The 27662-nt window shown below is 43.1% G+C and overlaps 2 protein-coding genes across 3 annotated transcripts; one reads left to right on the top strand and one right to left on the bottom strand.

The window, feature by feature from the left end:
• Positions 1-169: 169 nt before the first annotated feature.
• On the bottom strand, positions 170-26098 carry LOC137046395 (serine/threonine-protein kinase pim-2-like). Of its 2 annotated transcripts, none has more exons than XM_067423589.1 (7): positions 25619-26098; positions 25141-25359; positions 24677-24822; positions 24151-24529; positions 23759-23935; positions 22319-22407; positions 170-458 (listed from the first exon to the last, which is right to left on the bottom strand). In XM_067423589.1, exons 1-7 carry the CDS (start codon positions 25947-25949, stop codon positions 222-224), a joined length of 1578 nt encoding a protein of 525 aa, XP_067279690.1. In that variant the 5' UTR covers positions 25950-26098; the 3' UTR covers positions 170-221. The 2 variants fall into 2 exon arrangements, with proteins under 2 accessions (XP_067279690.1, XP_067279691.1); XM_067423590.1 differs by lacking the exon at positions 170-458 and adding an exon at positions 21115-22092.
• LOC137046394 (uncharacterized) lies at positions 349-6817 on the top strand. Its single transcript, XM_067423588.1, has one exon. The coding sequence runs from the start codon at positions 1211-1213 to the stop codon at positions 6509-6511; it is 5301 nt and encodes a 1766-aa protein (XP_067279689.1). The 5' UTR covers positions 349-1210; the 3' UTR covers positions 6512-6817.
• Positions 26099-27662: the final 1564 nt, after the last annotated feature.

Genomic DNA, 27662 nt, shown 5'->3' with positions numbered 1-27662 from the left:
ATCATATTTTTAGTGTCCCCAACTGAGCAAGCCAAGCCAAAGGCGACAGTGGCAAGGAACCAAAAGTCCATCAGGGCGTGATGGAGAAAAATAAACCTTGGGAGAAACCAGACTCAGTCGGGGTGCCAGTTCTCCTCTGGCCTATTAACACACCGTGTAAGATTATTATTCTGGCAACCTTACAGTTCGGAAATCATATTAGATCGGATTATTCAAAATTTTCAGGGTATCACGGAAGAGACAGATTTATTTAGGATGGGGCGTCGATTACACAAGAGTATGAATACATGAAAGATCCGAATTATTGCGTCGAAGACGGGTTTTGAGCATGTCGTGCAAGTGAGGCAAATTCGGAGGAGACACCATTTGACACGGCTCAGCAGACACTCCAGGATGCGTTGGTCATGTCCAGGCAGGTCCACCATCCGATCCGGACAGGGCCCAGATCCGGGATAAACCTCGGGATAAACAGAGAGACTAACATTAGCGTAGATGCCACTCTTTTTATGATGTAACGAGTACATCAGGTGTTATGGGAAGTTTTCCCGGTTCCGGCTGACCTAGTTAATGCAGCCTAACAATCAGTCAATTGATCTGAATAATGAAAGTTAAAAATGTTCTATGTGTATGCCAAAGTAAAGAGATGTGTTTTTAGTCTAGATTTAAACTGACAGAGTGTGTCTGCTTCCCGAACAATGCTAGGAAGACTATTCCACAATTTAGGAGCTAAATAGGAAAATGATCGACCACCTGCAGTTGATTTAGATATTCTAGGTATGATCAACTGGCCAGTGTTGAGAATTTATTTGTTGGAAGATCATTTAAAAGAATAGTTAAGTTAAGATGAATAAGTTAACATTAATAAACAGCATTAAGATTAATAGCTCATGTGTGAGATTCATATGTGGTTAAAAACAATCTATGTGTCATTATGATTGGTGAATTGTATTGAAACGGACTTCATTTCCCAAGATGCAGTGTGCCATGGTGAAAGGTCACGTGACTGTTTTGTTGATGTTCAGGAGCTTGAGCAAGGAGCCATCTTGTGAATGATTTGCTGAGCAAGCACACGCTGTATTCACTCTTGTTTTGTTTTTGTTTTTTTTCATTAAACGTCGAAAACGAAGCAACGTCTCCCTTCGTTATTCTTAGTCACCAAGACGATAAATGTACAACATTTTTGGTGCCGAAACCCGGGAAGCAGAAAGCTATGGGTGACGAAGATAACGAAGAGCGACCGGCCGGTGTGGAACAACTTGAAAGGTCCAAAAGAAAGCGTCGGACAATACGGAGTTCCACAACGAGACTGCTGAACCAGATCGACGTTGAATTATTAAAGGAAGAAAAGGATATCGATCGTGTGCGGGACATGTTAGCCGTGTTGTCAGCAAAGGAGGACAGTTTACGCGAGCTGGACAGCATAGTGGAGGAACACACTTCGCTGGAGGACGTGGAGGCGGAGATTGAACTCGCAGAGGAATACAGAGACCGCGTCATCGAGATGAAAGCGCGAGCTCACCGAGTGATCCGAGAACATGATACTGTGAGTAACCCAAGGCCTGCTCTGTCAAGTGATAGTAGCGCAAATAAACCGACTGTGAGACTGCCCAAGCTACAAATTGAGAAGTTCAGCGGAGATGTTAGTGAATGGCAGGAATTTTGGAGCCAGTATGAGACTGCTATTTATAGCAACAATGCACTTTGTAAAAAGGAAAAGTTTACCTACCTGAAAACTTACCTTACTGGAACGGCTGCAAAAGCAGTAGCAGGACTCACATTGACAGACAGTAACTATGATGCTGCAGTTGATATTCTAAAAAGCAGATTTGGAAGGAAAGATCTCATTGTAAATGCTCACATGTCAAAGCTTCTGAATCTCTCTCCTGTTAAGAAATCATCTGATGTCAGGGCATTAAGGCAGTTATATGATGACTGTGAAATTCAAGTCAGAAGCCTGGAGTCGTTGGGAGTGGTATCAGACACCTATGGTGGTATGTTGTGCCCAATATTGCTCCGAATGATGCCAGACGACATGGCTCTTGAATACAGCCGTCACAGAGGGGATGATGATGATGAGTGGAATGTGCCTAATGTGTTGAAGTTCCTGCAGAAAGAGGTTCAGAGCCGAGAGAGAACTTTACAAATGATGAAATCATACAACCAGAGAGAAAATCAGTCTGCTAACAAAACGTGCAGCAAATCATATTCAGCCAGTGATGTGAAATTAAAGAAACCAAGCATGACATCTGCAGCTGCACTACACATTGCTGACCAGAAAATGCAAAACTGCCTGTTCTGTGATAGCGCTGAACACAAATCTGAAAAATGTCCAGACCACTCAGTGTCGGCACGCAAGGAAAAACTGAAGAAGCTTGGCAGGTGCTTTATGTGTCTGGGGTCCAAACACATCGCCAGGTTTTGCAGGTCAAAGGGAATGTCATGTGCCACATGTGGAGGCAGGCATCATACAGCCATTTGTGAGAAAAATGAGGCATCTCCACCTGCTGCGGCTGCCAACATTGACACTGTTATTTCCTCAGTAATTCCCCAAGCAGAGAAAGGCAAACCTGACATTGAGAACACTGTGCTGCTACAGACCGCCAAGGCATGGGTTATAGGACCCACAAGCAGGAAGATGGTCCGCTGCTTGCTAGATGGAGGCAGTCAGGGGAGTTTTGTGCATGAGAATGTGGTGAAGGAGCTGCAGCTACCTGTTACTAGACAAGGGACACTTACTCTTCACACATTTGGCTCCTCTGCTCCAACAACGGTGAGTCGCAACATAGTGAAGCTCAGCTTGAAGAATGTTTGGGATAATCAGCAGGGAATTGAAATAGAGGCAGTTGTCACCCCCAAAGTGTGCACAGCGCTGATGAAAGTGCCTGGTGAACATATACAAAGGGAAATGAAAAGCAGAGGTCTTCAACTAGCAGACTGTGCTGGAGATGATAAAACTGAGCTTTCTGTGCTAATTGGCTCTGATTACTACTGGCAGATAGTATCAGGAAGAGTAGAAAGACTGACAAAGAGCCTAGTGGCACTGGAGAGCACTTTCGGATGGGCAGTGCAAGGCCCAGTAGCAGTGTCCAGCATGACAGAGACAACCTGCATGCATATTCAGCTTAGCGAGGATGCACAGATTGATAAACAGCTGCATGCATTCTGGGAGCTTGAGTCCCTGGGCATCACAAGTGAGAAGTCTGAGAGCCCAGAGGATGTAGAAGCATTGCAGCGGTTCGAGGAAACCTCCATCTTCAAGGATGGGCGTTACGAAGTGGAGTTGCCATGGCGACATCATCATCCTCCACTCCAAGACAATTACCGCATCGCAAAAAAGAGACTTGAGAGTTTAAAAAGGAAACTAAGCAAAGATGTCACACTCTACAGCAGATACAATGAAGTTGTGGAGGACTACTTAAAACAAGGAATGGCTGAGGATGTGCCAAGGGAGCATGCATCACCACAAGGCAGTCAGACATATTACTTACCTCATCACGCTGTATTGAGAGAGGATAAGACGACAACGAAACTGCGGGTTGTATTTGATGCATCATCCCACGAAGATAGAAGTCCCTCACTAAATGACTGTCTCTTAACAGGTCCCAATCTGAATCCAGATCTGATGAGTATTTTGATCAAATTTAGACTGCATGAAATCGCATATATGGCAGATATCAAGAAAGCATTTCTTCAGATTTCACTCTCAGAAAGAGATCGGGACGCTGTGAGATTTCTGTGGTTCATAGGACCACCAAAAGAGGAGAAGGACATGACGCTGCGCATACTCAGAATGACGAGAGTGGTGTTTGGAGCTTCATCAAGCCCATTCTTACTCGCAGCCACCATTAGGAAGCATTTGAGACAGTATGAGTTAGAACACCCACAAGTTGTAGAAGTCCTCCGCTCCTCACTCTATGTTGATGATTTTATTTCAAGTGCAAGTGAGGTGATAGAGGCACATACAGTGACAACAACAGCCAGGAACATTATGTCTGCTGCAGGCATGGAGCTATGTAAATGGATGACGAACTCTCCTGAGCTCAAAGAAAAATGGCAGAAGAGCTCGATGGATTGTGCTGTGCAGCCAGAACCACACGGGTCTGTGCTGAAGGTGCTGGGTTTAGTGTGGAGACCGGGCACTGATGATTTTGTTTTCGACCTCAGGGGGCTGCTTGATATTCTAAAAGACAGAGAAAACACAAAACGAAGTGTTTTGCAGTCTTCTGCACGCATTTTTGACCCTCTAGGATTCCTGACTCCCTTCACCATCAGGATTAAGTGCTTGTTCCAAGAGATGTGGGAGAGAGGGCTCAAGTGGGACGAGGAACTGCCACCTGATCTGACGAAAAAATGGCAACGGTGGTGTTCAGAGCTCCCTCAGCTGCATCAGGTCTCAATCCCACGATGGTACCAAACACACATGCCACATCAGGACGGTCAAGAGTTAAGGCTACATGTGTTCTGTGACTCGAGTGAAAGGGCTTATAGTGCAGTTGCTTATCTTCAAGGAGAAACAAAGGAAGGAGAGGTCACCATAAGCCTGGTTGCATCCAAGTCCAGAGTGGCTCCACTCAAAAGGATGACACTGCCACGCTTGGAGCTAATGGGTGCTGTAATAGCAGCCAGGCTGGGGAACACCCTCATGAAAGCACTGCAACTAGACAAGACACAACTCAGACTATGGACAGACTCAATGATAGTGCTGCATTGGATTTGTGGTTCTGCTCATAAGTGGAAACAGTTTGTAGCAAATAGAGTCACAGAAATCCAGTCTCTAACTGACCCGCAGTCATGGTCTCATTGCAAAGGGAATATGAATCCAGCTGACCTCCCCACCAGAGGCCTAACTGTGCAGGACCTGAAGCAGAGCACAATGTGGTGGAATGGTCCTTGTGGTCTGATGTCACCTGATCAGTCAGAGAACACTCGGGAAGATGTTCAGGAAGATGAGGTAAGGTCTGAACTCAGATCCAAATACCAGACTGCCATACAGCTTGTCACCAAAGACCCAGACCTTTTAAGCCCTGTTTTATGTCTGGAGGAATACAGCAAACTAAAAACAGTGCTCCGAGTGACAGCCTGGGTAAAGAGGTTTATCACCAACACCCGCTCAAGCACAAAATTCAGTGGTGAACTGACGGCAGAAGAGCTGAATGAAGCAGGAAAACACTGGATAAAAGTGATTCAGAACCAGAGTTTCAGCTCTGAAATTGATCTGCTGAAAGCAGGGAAATGTCCCAACACTGACTCCAGAATCCGAGAGCTAAAACCATTTCTGGATGAAGATGAGCTGCTCAGTGTGGGAGGAAGGCTCCAGTATTCTGATCTCTCTTACAGAGAAAAGCACCCTTGGATTTTGCCCAACAACCACCGATACGCAGAAATGTTGGTGCAGTATGAACATGAGAAGATAATGCATGCGGGTGTACGAGACACTTTAGTGCAGACAAGAGAGAAGTATTGGATTTTGAGGGCACGACAGGTAGTGAAGAAGGTTGTGTCCAGATGTGTACTCTGCAAGAAATTCAAGGCAAAGGCTGGACAGCAGACTACAGCACCACTGCCAAGAGACAGAATAACAGAGTCACCGCCATTTGAGACAACTGGGGTGGACTTCGCAGGGCCACTCTATGTGAAGACACAGAGCGTTATGACAAAAGCGTATATAGCACTTTTCACTTGTGCTGTGACCAGAGCAGTCCACTTAGAGTTGGTCTCAGATATGTCTACAGAGAACTTCCTGCTAGCGTTGAAAAGATTCATCTCGAGAAGAGGATTATGTAAGGTGATCTATTCCGATAATGCCAAGACGTTCAAGAGAGCTGATCAAGATTTGAAGGAGCTCTGGAAAGGAATTAAAGACCCACAGCTGCGGGAGTTCTTCTCAGAGAAGGGCATAACCTGGCGGTTCATCGTTGAAAGAGCAGCCTGGTGGGGCGGATTCTGGGAGCGGCTGGTAAGATCAGTCAAAATTATTCTCAGAAAAGTGCTTGGCAGAGCTAAACTTAACTTTGAAGAAATGTGCACCATTCTGACTGAAGCTGAAGCCATAATTAACTCGAGGCCGCTCACTTATGTGCACAATGATGTGGATGAGCCAGAGCCACTAACACCTGCTCACTTCTTGGTGGGTCAGAGACTGACCTGCTTGCCTCCTAAGCCATGTCCAGCTGAGGCTAACCATCCAACAGCAAGCAAGGAGGAGATGAACAGGAGGTGGCGCTACAGACAAAGACTTATGACCAACATCTGGAACCGATGGCGGAGAGAGTATTTGCTGGATTTGAAGTCGGCCCATCGCTGTGACACCCCACAGCCTTCTCTGCTGAAGGTCGGAGATGTTGCACTCATCGGAGAAGACAACACTCCCAGGCAGAGCTGGAGGCTAGGAAGAATTGAGGAACTGTTTCCGGGTCGTGATGGCCTAGTGAGGTCATGTGCAGTTCGCACAAGTTCAGGGACTGTTCTGCGGAGACCCATCCAGCTTTTGTATCCTTTGGAAATTATATAAACTGTAGTTTATGGGGGGGAGGATGTTGAGAATTTATTTGTTGGAAGATCATTTAAAAGAATAGTTAAGTTAAGATGAATAAGTTAACATTAATAAACAGCATTAAGATTAATAGCTCATGTGTGAGATTCATATGTGGTTAAAAACAATCTATGTGTCATTATGATTGGTGAATTGTATTGAAACGGACTTCATTTCCCAAGATGCAGTGTGCCATGGTGAAAGGTCACGTGACTGTTTTGTTGATGTTCAGGAGCTTGAGCAAGGAGCCATCTTGTGAATGATTTGCTGAGCAAGCACACGCTGTATTCACTCTAGTTTTGTTTGTTTTTTTTTTCATTAAACGTCGAAAACGAAGCAACGTCTCCCTTCGTTATTCTTAGTCACCAAGACGATAAATGTACAACAGCCAGAGTTTTGAGACCGCAATCGACGTGATGGAGTATAATGTGTTAAGAGCTCGCTTAAGTACCGGGGAGCTAAACTATTTAGTGCTTTGTAAGTAATAAGCAAGATTTTAAAATGTATGCGATGTTTAATAGGGAGCCAGTGCAGTGTTGACAGAACTGGACTAATATGATCATACTTCCTGGTTCTAGTAAGAACTCGAGCTGCTGCATTTTGGACTAGCTGGAGTTTGTTTATTAAGCGAGCAGGGCAACCACCCAGTAGAGCATTACAATAATCTAGCCTTGAGCTCATGAACGCATGCACTAACTGTTCAGCATTTTGCATTGAAAGCATGTGCCGTAATTTAGATATATTTTTAAGATGATAGAATGCGGTTTTACAGATGCTAGAAACGTGGCTTTCAAATGAAAGATTGGTATCAAAGAGCACACCCAGGTTCCTCACTGACGACGAGGGCTTGACAGAGCACTCATCAAGTGTTAGACAGTATTCTCGGTTACTACTTGTGGAGCTTTTCCGTCCAATAATTAAAAATTCTGTTTTATCTGAATTAAGTTGCAGAAAATTACTATTCATCCAATTTTTTATATCAGCTATGCATTCTGTTAATCTTGTGAATTGGTAGGTTTCGTCAGGGCGTGAGGAAATATAGAGCTGGGTATCGTCAGCATAACAATTAAAACTAACGCCATGTTTCCTAATGATATCTACAGTGTTATAAGTGTGAAAAGCAACGGTCCTAACACTGAGCCTTGCGGTACCCCATACTGAACTTGTGATCGGTGTGACATCTCTTCATTTACTGCTACAAACTGATAACGGTCAGATAAGTATGATTTAAACCATGCCAAAGCAGTTCCACTAACGCCAACATAATTTTCGATTCTATTCAGAAGAATATTGTGATCGATAGTATCAAATGCAGCGCTAAGATCGAGTAACACTAATAGAGAGATACAACCACGATCAGATGATAAGAGTAAATCATTTGTAACTCTAATTAGAGCAGTCTCGGTACTATGATACGGTCTAAATCCGGACTGGAAATCCTCACATATACCATTTCTTTCTAAAAAAGAACATAATTGTGAAGACACAGCCTTTTCTAGTATTTTTGATTAAAACGGTAGATTCGAGATTGGCCTGTAATTGACTAATTCTTTAGGATCAAGTTGCGTTTTTTTAATAAGTGGTTTAATTATAGCCAACTTAAAAGTTTTCGGTACATATCCTAATGTCAAAGATGAATTAATGATATTAAGCAGAGGATCTATGACCTCTGGAAGTATCTCTTTTAATAGCCTAGTCGGTATAGGGTCAAGCATACATGTTGTTGATTTTGATGATTTTACAAGTTTAGCCAATTCTTCTCCTCCTATAGCAGTGAATGAGTGTAATTTTTCCTCAGTGACACTACAATGCTCTGTCTGAAGTGATACTGCAATAGACGGCTGCATGGTTATAATTTTATTCCTAATATTATCAATCTTACTAGTAAAGAAGTTCATAAAGTCATTACTGCTGTGTTGTTTACAAACATCAGAAGCTGAAGCTTTATTTTTTGATAATTTAGCCACTGTATCGAATAAATACTTAGGGTTGTGTTTGTTTTCTTCTAAAAGAGTTGAGAAATAAGCAGATCTAGCAGTTTTTATGGCCTTTCTGTATGCAATCATGCTCTCTTTCCACAAATTGCGAAAAACCTCTAGTTTTGTTTTCTTCCAGCTGCGCTCCATTTTTCTGGCTGCTGTTTTAAGGGCCCGAGTGTGCTCGTTGTACCACGGCGTTGGATTATTTGCTTTAATCTTCTTTAAGCGCCGGGGAGCAACTATATCTAAAGTGCTAGTAAAGAGAGAGTCAATAGTTTCTGTTGCAGCATCAAGTTCCTCTTGGCTATCTGTAATGCTGAGGAGATGGAACTGATGAGGAAGATTATGTACAAAGCAATCTTTAGTCGCAGCGGTTATCGTCCTGCCATATTTGAAGCGAGGGGATGGCTTTGCAGCCTTAGGTAAATTAAGTATACACGATATTAGGTAATGATCTGAGATGTCATCGCTCTGCTGCAGAATTTTAACAGTATCAACATTTATTCCATGTGACATTATTAGATCTAAAGTATGATTAAGGTGATGAGTGGGTCCCGATACGTGTTGTCTAACTCCAATAGAGTTTAGAATGTCTCTAAATGCCAATCCCAATGCGTCTTTTTCATTGTCTACGTGGATATTAAAATCCCCAACAATTAGTACTTTATCTACAGCTAATACTAACTCTGATACAAAACCAGCAAATTCTTTGATAAAGTCTGTATTGTGCCCTGGTGGCCTGTATACAGTAGCCAACACAAATGTCAGAAGGGATTTATCATTTACACTACACAGCGTTACATAAAGCACCAAAACTTCAAAGGAATTATATTTGAAACTAGACTTCTGAGTAATACTGAAAATATTATTATAAATTACAGCAACACCTCCCCCTTTACCTTTCAGACGTGGCTCATGTTTGTAACAATAATCTCGGGGGGTGCACTCATTTAAAGTAATGTAATCGTCAGGTTTTAGCCAGGTTTCTGTCAAACACAGCACATCTAAGTTATGATCTATAATCATATCATTGACAACAAGCGTTTTTGGCGAAAGGGATCGAATATTCAGCAACCCAAGCTTTATCAATTGTTCATCTGTATTATATCTGTTGTTTATTTGTTGGACATCAATTAAATTTTTACTGTTGAATGGTTTTGATGTTTTTTTGTATTTACTAAGTCGGGGAACAGACACAGTCTCTATATGATAATATCTAGGTGAAAGAGTCTCTATGTGCTGGGATTTAGCTGACTTTGGTGACGTGAGACAGCTAGCAGACGGTTGGTTTAGCCAGTTTGTCTGCTTCCTGACCTGGGCCCCAGTGAGTCAAGGTTTAGCTCTAAGACTATGTGCCAAATTACTAGAGAGAAGAGCAGCACCAGCCCAGGAGGGATGAATGCCGTCTATCTTCAACAGGTCAGGTCTGCCACATTATCAACACATTATGGTTATTGTCTATTGTGTTATTACAAACTGTGTAGCCTACACTGGTGATAAAGTTAACATGGACGTGGTAACAATACACTAAGCTTACTTTTGTAGATGGTTTATAACGGTGTCTGTTACTGTAAAAAAATGTGTTGTAACTATTACACTGCATAGATAACGCTACGACAAACCGACATTAACAGAAAAAATGTTTTTATTGGCATTAGCTGTAACATCAATCTGTCATTGAACTAACGTATACATCAGTAAACACATAGCATCTTATCTCACTATGCTAACATTACCCTGCCAGTACATACAAAGATCAATCAATGTGACCTTACGTTGCAGGGCATGTTGCAGGGCATATTTCCTGAGAAATGGAAGGAGGCTAAAATCATACCACTGCCTAAAAATAAAAGAGCCACATTTACAGGACAGAATAGCCGAGCTATCAGTCTATTACTTTTACACAGCAAAGTCATGGAAAAGATTGCTTTTGAACAAGTTTATAAAAAATAATGTTCTAATAGTTTGATCACTAAGTACCAGCATGCATATCGGGAGGGTTACTCCACATGTACTGCTTTAACTCATTTGACCGACAACTGGTTAGAAGAAATTGATGCAAACAGATTAGTAGGAGCAGTGATATTGGACTTCAGTGCAGCGTTTGACCTGATAGATCACAAAATACTGCTTCAAAAATTTGAATGTTATGGTTTTACACCTTCGTCTCTGTCATGGATGGCGAGTTACCTATTCAATAGGAAGCAGCGGGTGTTCTTTAATGGTCAATATTCATCTACTAAGACAATACATTGTGGTGTGCCCCAGGGTAGCTGCCTCGGGCCTTTGCTTTACTTGATCTTTACAAATGGTTTACCTTTTATTGTGAAACATTTAACAGTTGTTATGTATGCAGATGATTCCACACTGTACTGTTCTGCAGAAATCAAATCTACTAAATCATGATTTGCAGAATATAAGCAAGTGGGTAAAAGAAAACAACTTTTAAATGTAGACAAATCAACATCTATGCTTTTCTGGAAAAGATTAAAATTAACTACCCAGCCATCTCTGAACTTGTCAGTCAATGGGCTGCAGCTAAGACAAGTGACGCAAGCCAGGTTACTGGGCGTCACCTTGGATTCTTACTTGTCTTTTTCAGCTCATATTGATGGAATGATAGCTAAAATGGGGAAGGGTATTAGCCTGACAAGCCAGACCCACATCAAGATGTTTGGTCTGGAAACTCACCACTGACAGTGTTCAATCCAAGGGGCGGGATAAACGGTTGTCTGTCAAACTCCCTCTGCACGCGATAGGATAGCGCTACCACCAACCAGAGCAACGAAGGTGAAACAGAGCTTGTTGATAGATTAAACATTCGCCGTATCCGGTCGGCAAAACTCAGAACACATCTTCCCTTTTTAAGAATGACTTCAGTGCCGTTCTTATTTTTTTTTCTCAGAGAAAAGCTTAACTCCAAGTCTTCCAGAGTCGCGGTCAAAGCTGAATCGAAAGACCACCGTTCGTCAGTTTCTGTGTTTAGCACGCAAACGTAACTCAGCCGTCATCATTATGGCCCCGCCCACCAACTCTATACATGATGTGATTGGCCCGGCAAGAGTTAGGGGAATACAGCTCAGAAGGGTATTGAGAGTTGGTAGACGACACTCGCGGGCAGATTAAAATTGCTGCCACTAGGGTGCATCTAGATTTCTAGGCTAGAAGGGTATTGCAATGTCCAGAAAATGTATGTCATATATTCCTATGTCCATTGCTAAACAGGTGGTCCTGTCGCTTGTTCTGTGCCATTTAGAAAACTGTCCAATTATATGGTCGTCTACATCACTAAAACATCTTCGTAAGCTTCAAGTGGCACAAAATAGGGCGACAAGGACTGTCCTCCAGTGCTCTTTAAAGACTAATGTGGCCCTGATGCATAAACGTCTTTCTTGGCTCACAGTTGACGACAAAATTAAATTACGATTAATTTTAATGTTGTGGAATGCAGTATTTACAAAACAGCCACAGTTTTTCTCTGAGCAGTTTGTTTTTGTAGGAAGTGGACACCTATACGCCACCAGGAAGGCACTAGGTGGTGATATAAAACTTCTGCTTCCCAGGACAAATTTTTTGAAACGCACATCACATACAGAGCAATATCTATTTGGAATAGACTTTCTATCTCATCACGCAGAATTCAGAACAAATACAAATTTAAGAGGACAGTAACTTTTTTTTCTTTCAGGAATTGCTGCAAATGATCTAGTGCCAGCTGTAAATTGTCTTGTTCTTTTAAATGTCATGTTCTCTGAATGTAAGTGCAATGTTTGAATTATTTTGATTGTAATTTGTGTTGCTTATTGTTTTATGTGATTTTATCTTGTGAATTATTTTAAAAGAGGACCCCAGGAAGATTAGCTGCCATCAAATGGGCCGCTAATGGGGATCCTAATAAAACAATAATGTGACATTACGTTAACCAACTATTCTGAAACGTCCCGTTCAAGGCTTAATTGTCAGATTTTGTTGGCGCTATTATCTTGTCCCGAGTCCAACTCCGGTTCAAATTGATACGGTTGCACAGATGTGTCCACAGAGACTCAAGTAGTCATTCTGTCCCCTTCATTGCTGTGATGGCAATGCGCCCATGTGTGTCAAACTCCCCCAGAACAGAGGGGCGGGGTGAGCAAAGCTCATTTGCATTAAAGACACATGCACTGAAATGGCTTGCTGAATACAGAGTTGTTGACCAGGAAAATTAGTGTTTGCTTAGTTACAATACTAATGAGAATTTGTAATTAAAGGTGCACTATGCAACTTTCCGTCCACTGGAGTGCACCTATTCAAAACAAATGCGTAATTTGATGACACAAAGTGTGAGCGCAGCATCTTGGGTCTTCAATGTGGTCTTCACCTCACAGCTGGTGGAAAATAGGACTCGGGCAGAAATCACGTTCATGCATGCACGTTACTGTAGTGTAAAGCAGAGTAGAGCCGAGTGTTGTGGAGCTGAGCATGGCTGCTGGAACGATTGTTAAACAAGCACACGGCTCGCGAGCACCGGGACTTTTATTATGACGGGATGAGACACAGTCGCCGGGCGCCTGCACTGATCCGCTCTTTTGGTTATGATTATGAGGTAATGCAGCTCTGTTTATCATATTAGATACATTTAAGTGTGTTGAAAATGATGTTATGACGTTACTCCGTGCATTCACTTGTTCACATGGCTAAGAGTAAAGCGCTCCTGCCAAATAAAACCCGAAACCGAGGGTAGCGCAGATATGACGCGATTGACAGGCGACTCCCTCAAACTCTATGCTGACACGTCCCGGGACCTTAGTTAAAATAGCAATTTTCTCACAATTTACAAATAGTTGGTAACATTTGGGAGATTGTAGGTACTCAACTGAACAAAATATATAACACCGGCCTAGTGGTTTTTGGATATTTTACTGCAAAAATACTACATAGTGCATATTTAAAGTATATTACAAAGTTTCAAAGACACTAAAGAATTACAAAGACACTAAAGAATCATATTAACTTGCAAAAATGGCATTGTATGACCCCTTTAAGACCAATACAATAAGAATTTTTAGAAATCTGAAGAGTATGAACATGAAAAGTATGAGTATACAGCACTCAATACTTAGTTGGGGCTCCTTTTGCACTGTATTTGGGACATTTAGAAAGAAACAATGAAAGCGATCACTGTATTCTGAAGGCACATTGTTATACTGTATTGTACAGTGAGTATTTGTTCAAATATGTTGTGTAAAGACCGTAGCTTAAAGGTTGGAAACAGGCTATTTCTCTCATTTAGAGATTTTTGCATTGCATGTGTGATCAATTCAGACTCAGTTTATGTAAAAATAAAGTTTATTTGAAATTACAGTGAGTTGACATACTAAGCTGAACGAGTTGTGTAAAACTGGAATAGTTAATATAATGATGCAAGATGTTGTTGCATTTTCCTAGCCTGACAAGCCAGACCCACATCAAGATGTTTGGTCTGGAAACTCACCATAGTCAGGGCCCAATCCGAGGGGCGGGATAAACGGTTGTCTTTCAAACTCCCTCTGCACGCGATAGGATAGCGCTACACCAACCAGAGCAACGAAGGTGAAGCAGAGCTCGCTGACTGATTAAACATTCGCCGTATCCGGTCGGCTAAACTACGAACACATCTTCCCTTTTTAAGAATGACTTCAGTGCCGTTCTTTGTTCTTTTCTCAGAGAAAAGCTTAACTCCAAGTCTTCTAGAGTCGCGGTCAGAGCTGATTTGAAAGACGTTCGCCAGTTTCTGTTTACTAGAAGCACGCAAACGCAACTCGGCCGTAGTCATTATGGTCCCGCCCGCTGACTCTATACATGATGTGATTGGGCCGTCCAGATTTTGAGGAACACAGCTCAGAATGGTATTGAGAGTTCCTAGACGACACTTGCGGGCAAATTAAATTTGCTGCCGCTAGGGTGCGTCTAGTTCCCTTTCGAGAGAGGTTCCTCGTATTACGTATGGGAAAAACTCCTTTTCTCGAGAATGTGAAGCAAAATTTTATTAATAAAGGTATCTATGTAAAGCGCAGTGAGCTGCACGGCCATAGCCCAGCGCGAGGAGCGCTCTGATTGGCCGGGCCGCGGCAACTGCAGGAACCTATGGTGAGGCGGCTGAGAGGAACGAACCAATGGGGGGCGTTCCAGAAGCCCGCCGAAAAAGGTGCTTATATTTGCATACAGGAGGCTATATAAGACCCTAATTCGCCATAGGTGTCAGATTTTATCTCCTTCAGCGATACCTTCGCTGATCTCCGGAAGAAGCACCGCCGTTGAAAAGGCACCAGCGGAACCTGCAGCTGAGGACGACGGACTCCCTCTCCGCCTTCTCTGCCGTTCCAGCTACGCCATCCGGCGTTATATATCCTTTAAACTGTGTCTATGTTGAGTGTTGTAATGTGTTTGTGTGTGTGTTGCCGCTGCAACGCCACTTCTAGAGCTTACAGGCTTGTTCTATTCGAGGACTCTCTCGTTCCGCCGCGTCGTTAAGCGCCGCGGAAAGACGGAGCTCTTCTCACTCTCCCTCTGCTCTCATTCCGTCGCGCTGAATAGCGCCGCGGAAAGAGAGAATGTTAGAGGACATGAGCACACTCAAGCCGAAGCTCTCTTCACTCTGCCGCCGCCGCGGCTCTTCTTCCGCCGCTGCCGCAGAGTTGTCCTCACTCTTCTCTCATTCCGTCACGCTACAGCTGCGGACAGAGAATACTAGAGTGAATAGGCGAACTCGAGCCGAAGCTCTCGTCACTATACCGTCGCGCTGAGGAGGCGCCGCGGACAGACGGAGTTTTTCCTCACTCTTCCTCTTCTCTAGTTCAGTCGCGATATCGCCGCGGACAGAGAATACTAGAGTGAATAAACTAACTCGAGCCGAAGCTCTCGCCGTGCTGAAGAAGCGCCGCAGACAGAGTTTTTCCTCACGCTTCCAATTCTCGTTCAGTCGCGCTGTCGCCGCGGACAGAGAATACTAGAGTGAATAAACAAACTCGAGCCGAAGCTCTCGCCGTGCTATAAGCGCCGCGGACAGAGTTTTTCCTCACAGTTCCAATTCTCTCGTTCTGTCGCTCTATCGCCGCGGACAGAGAATACTAGAGTGAATAAACAAACTCGAGCCGAAGCTCTCGCCGTGCTATAAGCGCCGCGGACAGAGTTTTTCCTCACGCTTCCAATTCTCGTTCTGTCGCTCTATCGCCGCGGACAGAGAATACTAGAGTGAATAAACTTACTCGAGCCGAAGCTCTCGCCGTGCTAGAAGCGCCGCGGACAGAGTTTTTCCTCACGCTTCCAATTCTCTCGTTCTGTCGCTCTATCGCTGCGGACAGAGAATACTAGAGTGAATAAACAAACTCGAGCAGAAGCTCTCGCCGTGCTAGAAGCGCCACGGACAGAGTTTTTCCTCACGCTTCCAATTCTCGTTCTGTCGCTCTATCGCCGCGGACAGAGAATACTAGAGTGAATAAACTTACTCGAGCCGAAGCTCTCGCCGTACTAGAAGCGCCAAGGACAGAGTTTTTCCTCGCGCTTCCAATTCTCTCGTTCTGTCGCTTTATCGCCGTGGACAGAGAATACTAGGGTGAATAAACAAACTCGAGCCGAAGCTCTCGCCGTGCTAGAAGCGCCACGGACAGAGTTTTTCCTCACGCTTCCAATTCTCTCGTTCTGTCGCTCTATCGCCGCGGACAGAGAATACTAGAGTGAATAAACAAGCTCGAGCTGAAGCTCTCGCCGTGCTAGAAGCGCCGCGGACAGAGTTTTTCCTCACGCTTCCAATTCTCTCGTTCTGTCGCTCTATCGCCGCGGACAGAGAATACTAGAGTGAATAAACTAACTCGAGCCGAAGCTCTCGCCGTGCTCATTCTACTGCCGTCGTGCTGAAGCGCTGCGGACAGAGAATACTAGAGTAAGTTAGACGAGCGAGCTCGGGCTGTTGGGTATGTCAAGAACAATGTCGCTGCAGCGCTCGCTTACTGCCAAGGAAGTTGTAATGGCTGCCTTGTCATGATAGCGCGCGCGCGCCCCTTCCACAGCGCGTTGCTGACTAGAGCGCGACTTACGTCATAGCACGCGCTCACTGTCAGAGCATAAGGGCGTCGGAAAATGGCTGCCAAGCTAAGCCCTTTTTTCACTCTATCACTTCCAGTCCCCTTTATTCAGGCGGCTGGAAAGGTTTTTACACTGTAGACAAAGTGTCCACTACACAGTGTGCACCCCTACATAAGCACTGTTAATTCAGCCTCACAAAATCACAAATAAATCCTGCCGCGGCCGGATTACACCATGTAAAGTCAACTAGCCTTATTGCAGTCAACTAGCCTGTGGTCAAACACGCTTGTCTGCATGCGCGCTTTCAGTCTAGACTAGAACATAACGGCATTGTGGAATGGCTCACATACCACCCGCACTTCCTTACATTCTCCCAGTTCCCTTAAGTTAAGTGACTGGAGATGAAATATTGCAGTCAACTAGCCTGTGTTAAACACGCCCGCCTGCACACTAATGCTGTGTGCTTTTACCCCTGTGGATTTGCTCACTGGTTTGCACCGTGGGTATTCTACGTAGGTTGTGCGCCACTACACATTGTTTACACTACACACAAAAGAGCTTTCTATGTAGGAAATGTGCCCACTTTACAGTCTGCACTCCTGCACCCAAGCACTTTTCACAAAGTTCACTCTCGCACACACAATATAAATGTGAGGCGCGCACCCACTGCAAAGCCTGCACCGCCAAAACTAACACTATCCCCACAGTGTTACAAGCAGTGTTACAGCACAAGCAACCCGGCTAACAGGCCCCTATTACTAAGCGGCCAGCCCCCGAATCTAATTCAGCCCCTGGCTTCACGAGCCCAGGCCTGGCAGGCCATTCCTGGTATATAATATTGGGTGTTGAACATATAAAACGAGGTTCTCACTACAGTTTTGCTCGCAGACCCCGCGATTCAAGCCGTGGTCGAGCCCTCAGTAACAAAAAGTGTCAGTCACGTGCTTTTCGCTGAGGCATTGAAACTGTTAAAGGAGAGAGCGGCGGAAACAGTACACCCGACGCTAGCGAGTCAGGTTTTTACTGTCGCTAATTCCTCATGCCGAAAATGGATGGCGGTCTCAGGCCCATTTTCCAGGCATCTGAACAAAGCACTTATGACACGCTCGTTTCAAGGTGCTGACGGTGAAACAAATCCTCGCGCACATTCGCCCCGGGGATTGGGTTTTCTCAATAGATCTGAAAAACGCATACTTCACGTTACGATAACCCCCTCTACAGGCCATTCTTGAGATTCGCCTTCGAGGGGCAGGCTTATCAGTACAGTCATTGTCATAGACTCAAGACTCAACGAGCGTCTTACGGCATAAGAACCACCATGTCTTGATAGCGTACATAAAATCGCTAGGGCAGCCGAGATCAGACTCTCTTCACTGCATGGCTAAGCATCTCCTTTTATGGGCAGAGCACAATCTGAGCTCCCTAAGGGCGGCTAACGTGCCAGGTATTCTGAATCAGGGTCCGGACATGTTATCCAGAGGACCCATGTCCCCAGGGGGATGGTCCCTTTACCCGCAAACGATTCAGCTCACACAGCACACGCTGCCCAATATTTTTTTTCTGCAAACGCAGGGATGCCCTGGCCCATGTTGGCCCAGACTCCCTCTATATGCTCCCTCCAATCGCGATCCAGCTGCAAGCCTGTGCTTTTTAATAGCCCCACTTTGGAAGAACCGCATATGGTTCTCCAAACTGTTTCAGCTGTCAGACACAGCCCCATGGCCTATTCCGCCAACGAAAGGGAAGATCTGGCATCCCAATCCCGAGCTGTGGGCCCTCCACGTATGGCCCATCAACGGTATCCGGGAACCTCTCTGACAGGTTATGAACACTATTTCGGAAGCTAGAGCCCCTGCTATCTGGCAGCTCTGCTTTGAAGTGGTCAGTGGTTTTCTAACCAGTGTGCTACGCGAAACATCGACGCACACTCATGCGAACTGGCGGAACTGCTCGCTTTCTCCAAGAGCTAATGGACGCGGGTCGTCCCCCCTCCATACTCGGGGTGTGTGTCTCCGCCATAGCAGCTAGCCACGCTCCGATCGCGGCACATTCACTAGGGAAAAGTGATCTTATTGTGTGTTTTCTTAAAGGGGCCAGGAGATTCAGCCCGCCTTGCCCCTACCTCGGTCCCTATTTGGGACCTCGCCATGGTTTTGGAGGCCGTGAAGGGTTCCCCCTCCAAACCACTTCAGACCACGAGCTTAAAGCAAATATCACTCAAAACCGTTTTTCTGCTGGCTGTGGCCTCGGTTAAGCGAGTGGGTGGCTTACCTGCACTCTCCGTGAGCCCTTCCTGTCTTGAGTTTGGGTCCAGCAACTTCAAGGTTGTGCTCAAACCGAGGCATGGTTTTATGCTGAAAGTGCTATCGTCTCAGAGAGAATAAGACGCAAACCTATTCTGCCCAGTCAGAGCATTGAGATTGTATCTAGAGCGCTCCGCCCCCTTCAGGCAGTCGGATCAGCTCTTCATTGCTTCGGTGGCCGCACTAAAGTTTGTGCTGTCATGAAACAGACTCTCACACTGGATAGTGGATGCAGTCCCACTAGCATATAGGTCTAGGACCTAACCTGTCCTACAGGCATTCAAGCCCACTCCTCTAGAGGCATGGCCTCATCTTGGGCTTGGTCGTGTGGCATTTCTTTGGAAGATATCTGTGCGGCGACAGGCTGGGCCTCTCCGTCCACTTTTATCAGATTCTACAAGTTGGAGGTTCCAGCTCTACAAGCAGGGCTTCTCTCCATCTAGGCTCTTTCTAGACCCTGACAAACAGATTGCCTTATGTTTTGGCCTGTACACATTAGCCCTCAAGCACTTATTCATTCATCATAAGATCCGACTATGTCCGATCAGCTGTTCAAACGAACCGACTCTTCCGGTTCTTCATTCCCCTTATAAGCCGCCTCTGTCGGTCTATCGGTGGTTTATTAACATGTGCTTTGGGTATACTGGGTCAGTCAGCACACACGGCGCTTTACATTGTGTTCTGGAACGCCCCCCATTGGTTCGTTCCTCTCAGCCGCCTCACCATAGGTTCCTGCAGTTGCCGCGGCCCGGCCAATCAGAGCGCTCCTCGCGCTGGGCTATGGCCGTGCAGCTCACTGCGCTTTACATAGATACCTTTATTAATAAAATTTTGCTTCACATTCTCGAGAAAAGGAGTTTTTCCCATACGTAATACTCGTTCCTCTCTCGAAAGGGAACCAAGGTTACGAAAGTAACCGAGTACGATTTCTAGGCTAGCATTCTCCCTCATTTAAAGATAATATTTGCTGTTTATTTGCACAATGGCAATATTACATAAATACAACTGAGTGAAAATATCCTCCTGGATGTTATAAAATGGAGTCACATGCCTTTTGATGGTAAATTTCCCATCGGACGTGGGGCTCCTTTTGCACTGTATTTGGGACATTTAGAAAGAAACAATGAAAGCAATCACTGTATTCTGAAGGCACATTGTTATACTGTATTGTACAGTGAGTATTTGTTCAAATATGTTGTGTAAAGACCGTAGCTTAAAGGTTGGAAACCTATTAAGGCTATTTCTCTCATTTAGAGATTTTTTTTAATTGTATGTGTGATCAATTCAGACTCAGTTTATGTAAAAATAAAGTTTATTTGAAATTACAGTGAGTTGACATATTAAGCTGAACGAGTTGTGTAAAACAAACTGGAATAGTTAATATAATGATGCAAGATGTTGTTGAATTCTCCCTCAGGTAATATTTGTTGTTTATTTGCACAATGGCAATATTACATAAATGCAACTGAGTGAAAATATCGTCCTGGATGTTATAAAATGGAGTCACATGCCTTTTGATGGTAAATTTCCCACTGAGGTATGTTATATGGCATGCTAGTTGATACGCTTTGTTTAGTGGATGGTTTGTAAGTCTTTAAGTCTACAGTTTCAGACAGTGATATCACACATTTACTTCAGTTCACATTGCACTTTTTACTATACATATTGTTTAGAAGCAGCTTTATAGAAAATGCATGTTTATGTTACAATTAACAGTAATCTGTTCTCAGAGGTGACTGTGGCAAAGTAATGTCGATTCACCACACTTGTACAGTTGGAAACAATGAGCACGTAAAAGCAGTTACACATTGTGATCATAGTGATTGCAACATATGGAAAAATTGGCAGTTTTGTATGTTGATTTTGTTGCAGTTTCTTATAAAGATATCGGCCACTAACCCATTTTTATTTCCTTTTCAAATCCTGTTTTTACACAAATTTGCCATTTGACTGTTATCACACACTTTTAACTTCAAATAGCAAATGTAGGGTCACCTGCTATAACTCCTTTTTGAGATGTTACTTACCTGGTATTTACTTACCTGGTGAAAGCTGATAAAATAAGATGCTTAACCTGAAGCATGATCTGAATAGGTCATATTTACAGATTATTATGAGTTTTTCCAATAAAATAACACATTTTGTGCTTTTTTTTCACAAACATTGCAGTTTAATGTAGCACACAGGTGTAATATATTCCTGGGTCAATCACACCAGTGACAGGAAGAACTGGGACCAGGAAAGGATCTTCTGATGCAGTCAAGTGAGAGACTTCTTGATCCAGAGCTGCTTTAGCCAGGATCTCTGTGACCAGGGAGGTTGATAGAAGAGCCCTGGGACTGGACCAGCCTTAGACACCAGCTCTGGCTGAGGCTATGACAAGAAGCAGTGGGATGGCCTTGGCTGGGAATTTTTGACAGCCGTGGCATGAATCTGCATCTCCATCATGTTAGGAACTGCTTGGAAGCTGTTCAACTGGGGCTGCTATGACAGCTGTGGGGCTATAGTGGGTTCTCGGGTTGCAGCAGCAAGAACCTTCAAGCCTGGACAAGAAGTTTTGTGATCAGGACAGCTCTGAAAAGGTACCTTGTCAAGTAACCTCTTTGGTGCCTGTGACTTGGACCTCTGTGGGGCCTCGGAAGGTTCTGCAGCAGCAGTGACATGAACCTTTATGGCCTTCACTAGCATTTCTGGAGCAGCCCTGACAGGTTTGCTGTGCTCACGGCAGCTGAGAGTGAGCTCTGTGAGAAAGTGGATGCAAGGAGCGGAACCTCTGAGCTGTCAGTGCAAGGAACTTGTGAGATGGCTTGACAGGGACCTCTGGAAAGCTGAGTGTGACTCCATTACTAAAATATGATTGGATGGTGCAGTACATAACTAACTTAACTAAAACTAAATAAACCATTTGCCAACCACATCACTAGGCGAGTAGTTCCGCAAGACGCTAAAACTACTGCCTCAAGCCAAGGCGCCAGACGCAACCAAGGCCTGCCAGCCCCGCAAGACGCTAAGGCTGGAGGATGGAAAGACTAACTTAAACTAAACTAACTATTTACAATATGTACACATCCCTAGACGAGTAGTTCCGCAAGACGCTAAAACTACTGCCTCAAGCCAAGGCGCCAGGCGCAACCGAGGCCTGCCAGCCCCGCAAGACGCTAAGGCTGGAGGGACGGAGTGGCCATCATGTCAGCCCGCCAGACGCAAGGCTGACCCTCTTCATGACCTACAGGGGGACCTGAAAAATATTTATAAATTGTACAAGTTAGACAAAGATATTTCATAAAGTATAGAAATACAGCTTGTCATCTGTGCAGTGCATGAGGATTGACTATATGACAGTTGAAGCAGGTATTGAAAGAACGCTGATGACTATATTCAGATAATCAATCCCAACAAACAAAAAGCCAAAAAACAAGAAAATGTCAATAAGTCTTCAAACTTATTTAAGTTAGACTCAGTACCTTGAACCAGTCCTGAGAGAGCATCTCCTCCAGATGAAGCCTCTGCTCTGGCTCGCTCTTCAGGCAACCCCGAATAAAACGACAGCATTCTGTGCAGAAAGATGGATATATGTCTGATCATTACCTTCAACTTTAAAGGTGTCATGAACTTGGCTTTAAAAAAATATATATACTGTTGTCTGAGGTTAACTAATGACATTCATGTGGTTTTTACATTCAAAAACATCATAATTAATAAGTAATAGGCTATTTTCTACACTGGTTTTGAGGATCTCCCCAAAACGCTGGGTTTTGATGGGTGTGCTGCACTGGAGACTTGGAAGTAAACGGCTAGGATTGGACAAGATTTGCATATTTAATGAGCTTCAGCTCCGCTGTCATATCTATGTTCTTGTCAGTTCACATGAGGGAGGGATTGTTTTGAAAGCAGCAACCGAATGATTCTCTCAACCACAGGGATCGTACATGTCTTTATCAAACAAACACAATTATTTATTTCTCATCCACCCGCGATTCGGCTATTATTTTTGTATTACATGGCCCGTCCGATTGGTCGATATAAAGTTGTGCGCGCGTTCCTTTCAAATGTCAGGTTAAGATAGATTGAACAGCGCAGATAACGAAAGGAATATTATTTTACTATTTGAGATTCATCGGCCTGCCAATGGGCTTAATTTTTGGTAGCCCGTCTGGAAAACGGATAGCCCTGGGATGCTGCAAGTCCAGCGTGCTTAAGGTATGTTCTGTTAAACACGTAACGTTACACATAATAAAAACAATCTATAAGAATGCAATATTATTACATATAAAAAAACACATTTTACTCACATAAGTGTGTTGCACCATTCCTGTCAGATCCAATATAGAAAAAACAGCATTGTGTTTTAAGCTCAAATGTCTGCAAATCCAGCATCGACCTGAGATTTGTTTACAAATGATTCTGCAGTGAAATGTCCTAATATTAGGATCCGAAGGAAGCTTATGCAGCGACTGTGTTGGTTCTTCCACAACCAGGAATAGCGCAATATCTTGCTATCTTCTTCCGCATGTTTATTGCTGTTGGCTAGCGCGAGCCGATCAGCTCCATGAGTCGGTTGGCAGGGCTACTGATTTAGACCTGCTTATTATTCTGTAGAGGTGTGTTTCACCGCACGATCATGTCAGGAGGAAGCACACGATCGTTTTCTGGGCCTGGTGTCTATAAAAGCTTTTCTTTGACTAACAAGGAAGTTTTCAGCTCTGAAACGTACAGAATATTCTTATATTCCCATGACCTTTTACATATCAAAAGCGCAAGGGAAAGCTGATTTCTTAATTCATCACCCCTTTAAACTGATTCCTGAATTATCCATAACAACATCTTTTAAAAAAAACACAGTCATCTCTGTTTTGCATGTTTAACAGTTCAATTGTCCTTCTTTGTTGTAATTAAATTCTCACCATCTGAGAAGCCCGGCTGGAACCAGTCATCGGCATCCATCAACTCGATGTCGCTGCTGTCTGGGAAAAGGCTGGTAATCATAGTAAACAGCAGCACCCCCAGCGACCACACCGTTGCCTGCTTCCCATAGTACTCTCCCTTTTCAAAATACTCCGGGGGGCAGTACCTTTTTGTTCCTGGAGGACAGAGTTTGTTGTGTTTCAAAGTTTGCTTTACCACTGCATGTTTTCTTACTTTACTCTGACTGAAATGGCATTACATTTTAGGCAACAAAAATAATTTAGAATTGTTAATGCATTGTTAATATCTCGCTATGTCTCATTTGATTAAGACATGGTGTAACTGGAAACTTGAGTTTAAATCCCTAACTATAAGTTTGAAAGATAGATACCAGAGTAGGTTTTGTAGGATGAGCTTATCAGGCGGTCCCCACAGCCGAAATCAATTAATTTGACCTCTAGTGTCTCTGTGTTGACCAGGAGGTTCTGCATCTTGACATCCCTGTGGAAGACTCCCCGGGAACAGCAGATGGCAGCAGCGTCAATCACCTGACACATTAGGTGACGCGCCAACTCCTCACTGAAGAGTCTGCCTTTATTCATCCAAAACCTGTGCATGTCCATGCAGGGCAACGGGCGCTCCAAGACCATGACGTACTTGTCTGGATGGTCCTGCCAGTCCAGCAGCTCTATGATGTGGCGACATCTGGGCCCTTGATTGGCCATGAGTGTCAGGGCCACCTCAAGAGGAACTGGTCTGTGATGGTTAGGCTAGAAGATACAATTTAATGATAATAAGATGGAAGTGCTTTCTCAAATGAGGATTTTGAGTCTATTGAAATATTTGTGATTCATCTATAATGTCATAAATTGAGAATAGTGATTAAGAGGAAAAGACATAGACTGCAGTCTACTTACAAGGCTGATGTATGGGGTGTTCTTTGTCTTTGCTGTCAATTTCACAGCAACCTGAAGGCCATCTTTGCATCTGGTCCCTTCAAAGACAGAGCCGAATCCTCCTTCCCCTATCTTCTTGCCGCTGGCGTATTTCCAGCCAATGTGGTCTATTAAAAAATTATTATTACAATTATTACTATTATTTTTGTATTGTGTAATAAAGCAGTGTGCTACATTGTTGCATGTTTATTCTAAATGTTGTTAGAACGTTGTTTCTAATTCTCATATAAATAATATACTTTTAATGACTTTTAATCACATATTAAAAAATGTATAGAATGTTTGTGCCTTAAAAAACCTTTTAAATACTAACCTTTTAATACTAAAAGAAATGTTACAGCTGCATTATTTAAATTAATTACATTTATATTCCTTAAATAATATTTTTGTACGTGTTTTATTTTGGGTTATGGCAGTAAACTCACACTCGATCCTCTTGATCTCCACACGGTCCAGCTGTCTCAGCAGATGTGGTGAGATCTCACCCACTGACAGACTGGCTGGACTATCCTGCTCTTGAGACAGGACGTCCTCCACTTGCTGGTCATCATCAGTAGCAGGAGAGAGTTCAGGACTACTGGAAGGAGGTTCCTGATGATCATTGTCCTCTACAGTAAGGATGACGTCCTGTAGAGAAGTCTGATCTAAAGAGAGGAATATCAACCAAAAGCTTGTTTTAATAAAATAATATCAATAAAATATTCCATACACATATTATTTATTTAGAGGAAATTTGGTTACTTGACATCTTTAAAGATTAGTCTTCAAACTGTTTCATCTATTTATCACATAGAGTAAGTAGGCTAATTGATCTGCATTTTTTTAAATGTATGATTGTAATGAGGCATTTATATATTTTTGTAAATGATTAAGAGACCTTTTTATGTTTTGCTTATCATTTACCTTCAGTACAGCTCCTGGATGGGGGTTCATCAGTGTCCTCTTCCACCAAACCCTGTTCCACCTGCGCACCCTGAGCTTTGGTGGATTTGGGGCAAGAAAAACAAAAGAAAGAGGCAACCAACTTTCGAAAGTTCCTCTTCTTCTTTTTCTTCTTCTCCTTCTCCCTTCTCTCCTGTCTGCCTCCCTCACCGATACCCCCAGGCGTCTCGTCAGGACGAGGGTGGTGCTCCGCCTTGTGGTCGGTGGGTGTCAGTGGTGTACAGAGATTTCCCCAGTGCACGCACTCACCACCTCCCTTAGCGTTCTCTTTACTAGATAGTCGCTGTCCCATAATCAACACGATCAAAATGCTATCAACAACTGCAAACACACCGTAAACACTGTTGAAAACACAACTCCTTACTCGCTACAAAGTGAGCAGGTGAGTTTCGAGCTTTATAGTCTCGCGTCAACGTTCTATTTCCTCTATGATGTTATAAGGGCTCAGAGCAGGAGATTATCACAAACATTCAAGTAATGTTAAATGATGCCAGTAATATATGTGTGTGTCTGTAAAATATGAAGGTATTAAACTCGCATTGAAACATGCATATAACACACACTGTAGTGGCCAAGCGATAACATTCTGGCCTAGGACAATGTAGAGTCATTAAAAACAACTTTTTTAATGGTCATATTATTTTTCATATGCCTAAATTGTTTCACCATTTTTTATTTATTAATCTTTGTGTGGTTCAAAATGTATATTAGGCCTATATTATTGCATAAATTCATATTTTTTTATTATTGTTGTTATTAGGCCTAATATTATTATTACTACAGATTTCATTTTAAACATTTAATAGGCCTTATTAATTTTTTTAGAGCTACAAAGCCTAAAGACATGTTTCAGTTGTGCATTGGCTCCCAAAATATTTAGCCACATTTAAATTGGATGTAGACACTCAATGGTAAACTTGTGTGATCTTGATTTTACACATTCACTAGTTGGTTAAAAGTAAATGCCAGAATGGATCAGAGAAGTGAAGTTAGTTTCTGAGAAAAATGAGAATCTGTCCAGATAATCACCCACAAAAATATGAGTCACCTTCACTGGTTAGTAAAGAAGTATTTTCAAGAACTTTACATTATATATCATCAAATGTTTTAAAGTAAATAACAAAAAACTGTGTGTTGCCTCAAGGCAACATTGTACCATAATGGAATCGTGTAAGGCCATAGCAGACACACTAGGTTGGATACAAATACAGCATATTTGTAAGGAAAAGAGTTAGAATTATCTAAATATATCTGCATTTTTGCACAATATTGTAATGCATGTATAAAAATAGTAATACACATACTATAACTGCATTTATTATGATCTGCACATTTTCTATAGCACTCAAAAAGGGTATAAAACACCACTGATGAGGATGAGGATGAGGTGTCGTGATGAGGAAGATCAGGCCATAGTGACAATCCGGCAGGGAGAGAGTGAGGGTGAGATCGAAGATGGAAATGAGGATGAAGATGGTTATGATATGATATAATAACTTGATGTAATAACTTGATGGGATGGCTTGATGTAATGGTTTGGTAATACATGTTCCATGATGGTACAATGTTGCCTGAGAGCAACACCTGAATTTGAAATGTTGCTTTTTATTAAATATGAAATTTGTAATACATTATAAACTGGATAAATGTGTTTGTTCAGGTCTCTGGTTAAAGAAATTGATTTTTTCAATAAATTTATTCATTTTTTTCTACATGAAAACGTAAAAAGTTTAAATTTGTCCGTTGTGGTACAATGTTGCCTTGAGGCAACAAACTTTTAAAAAATAAATAAAAATAAAAATTATGAATTTTTTTATTGCTATTGTTAAAGTGTCCTATTTTAAGCAGGAAAAACACCACAAATAATTTTTTTCTCATTTAAATCATATTGCGTACCATAGAGGGTTAATAGCCTATTTGGAATTATAGAATGAATAAATGAATGAGGCATACAAGGCTACTGTAGCTATCCCCAAAGTGTTTTGCAATCATATTGGTGGTCTCC

This window comes from Pseudorasbora parva, chromosome 18 (genome assembly GCF_024679245.1).
Source record: "Pseudorasbora parva isolate DD20220531a chromosome 18, ASM2467924v1, whole genome shotgun sequence".
NCBI lineage: Eukaryota > Metazoa > Chordata > Actinopteri > Cypriniformes > Gobionidae > Pseudorasbora > Pseudorasbora parva.
This window is presented reverse-complemented; position numbering and strand designations above follow the sequence as displayed.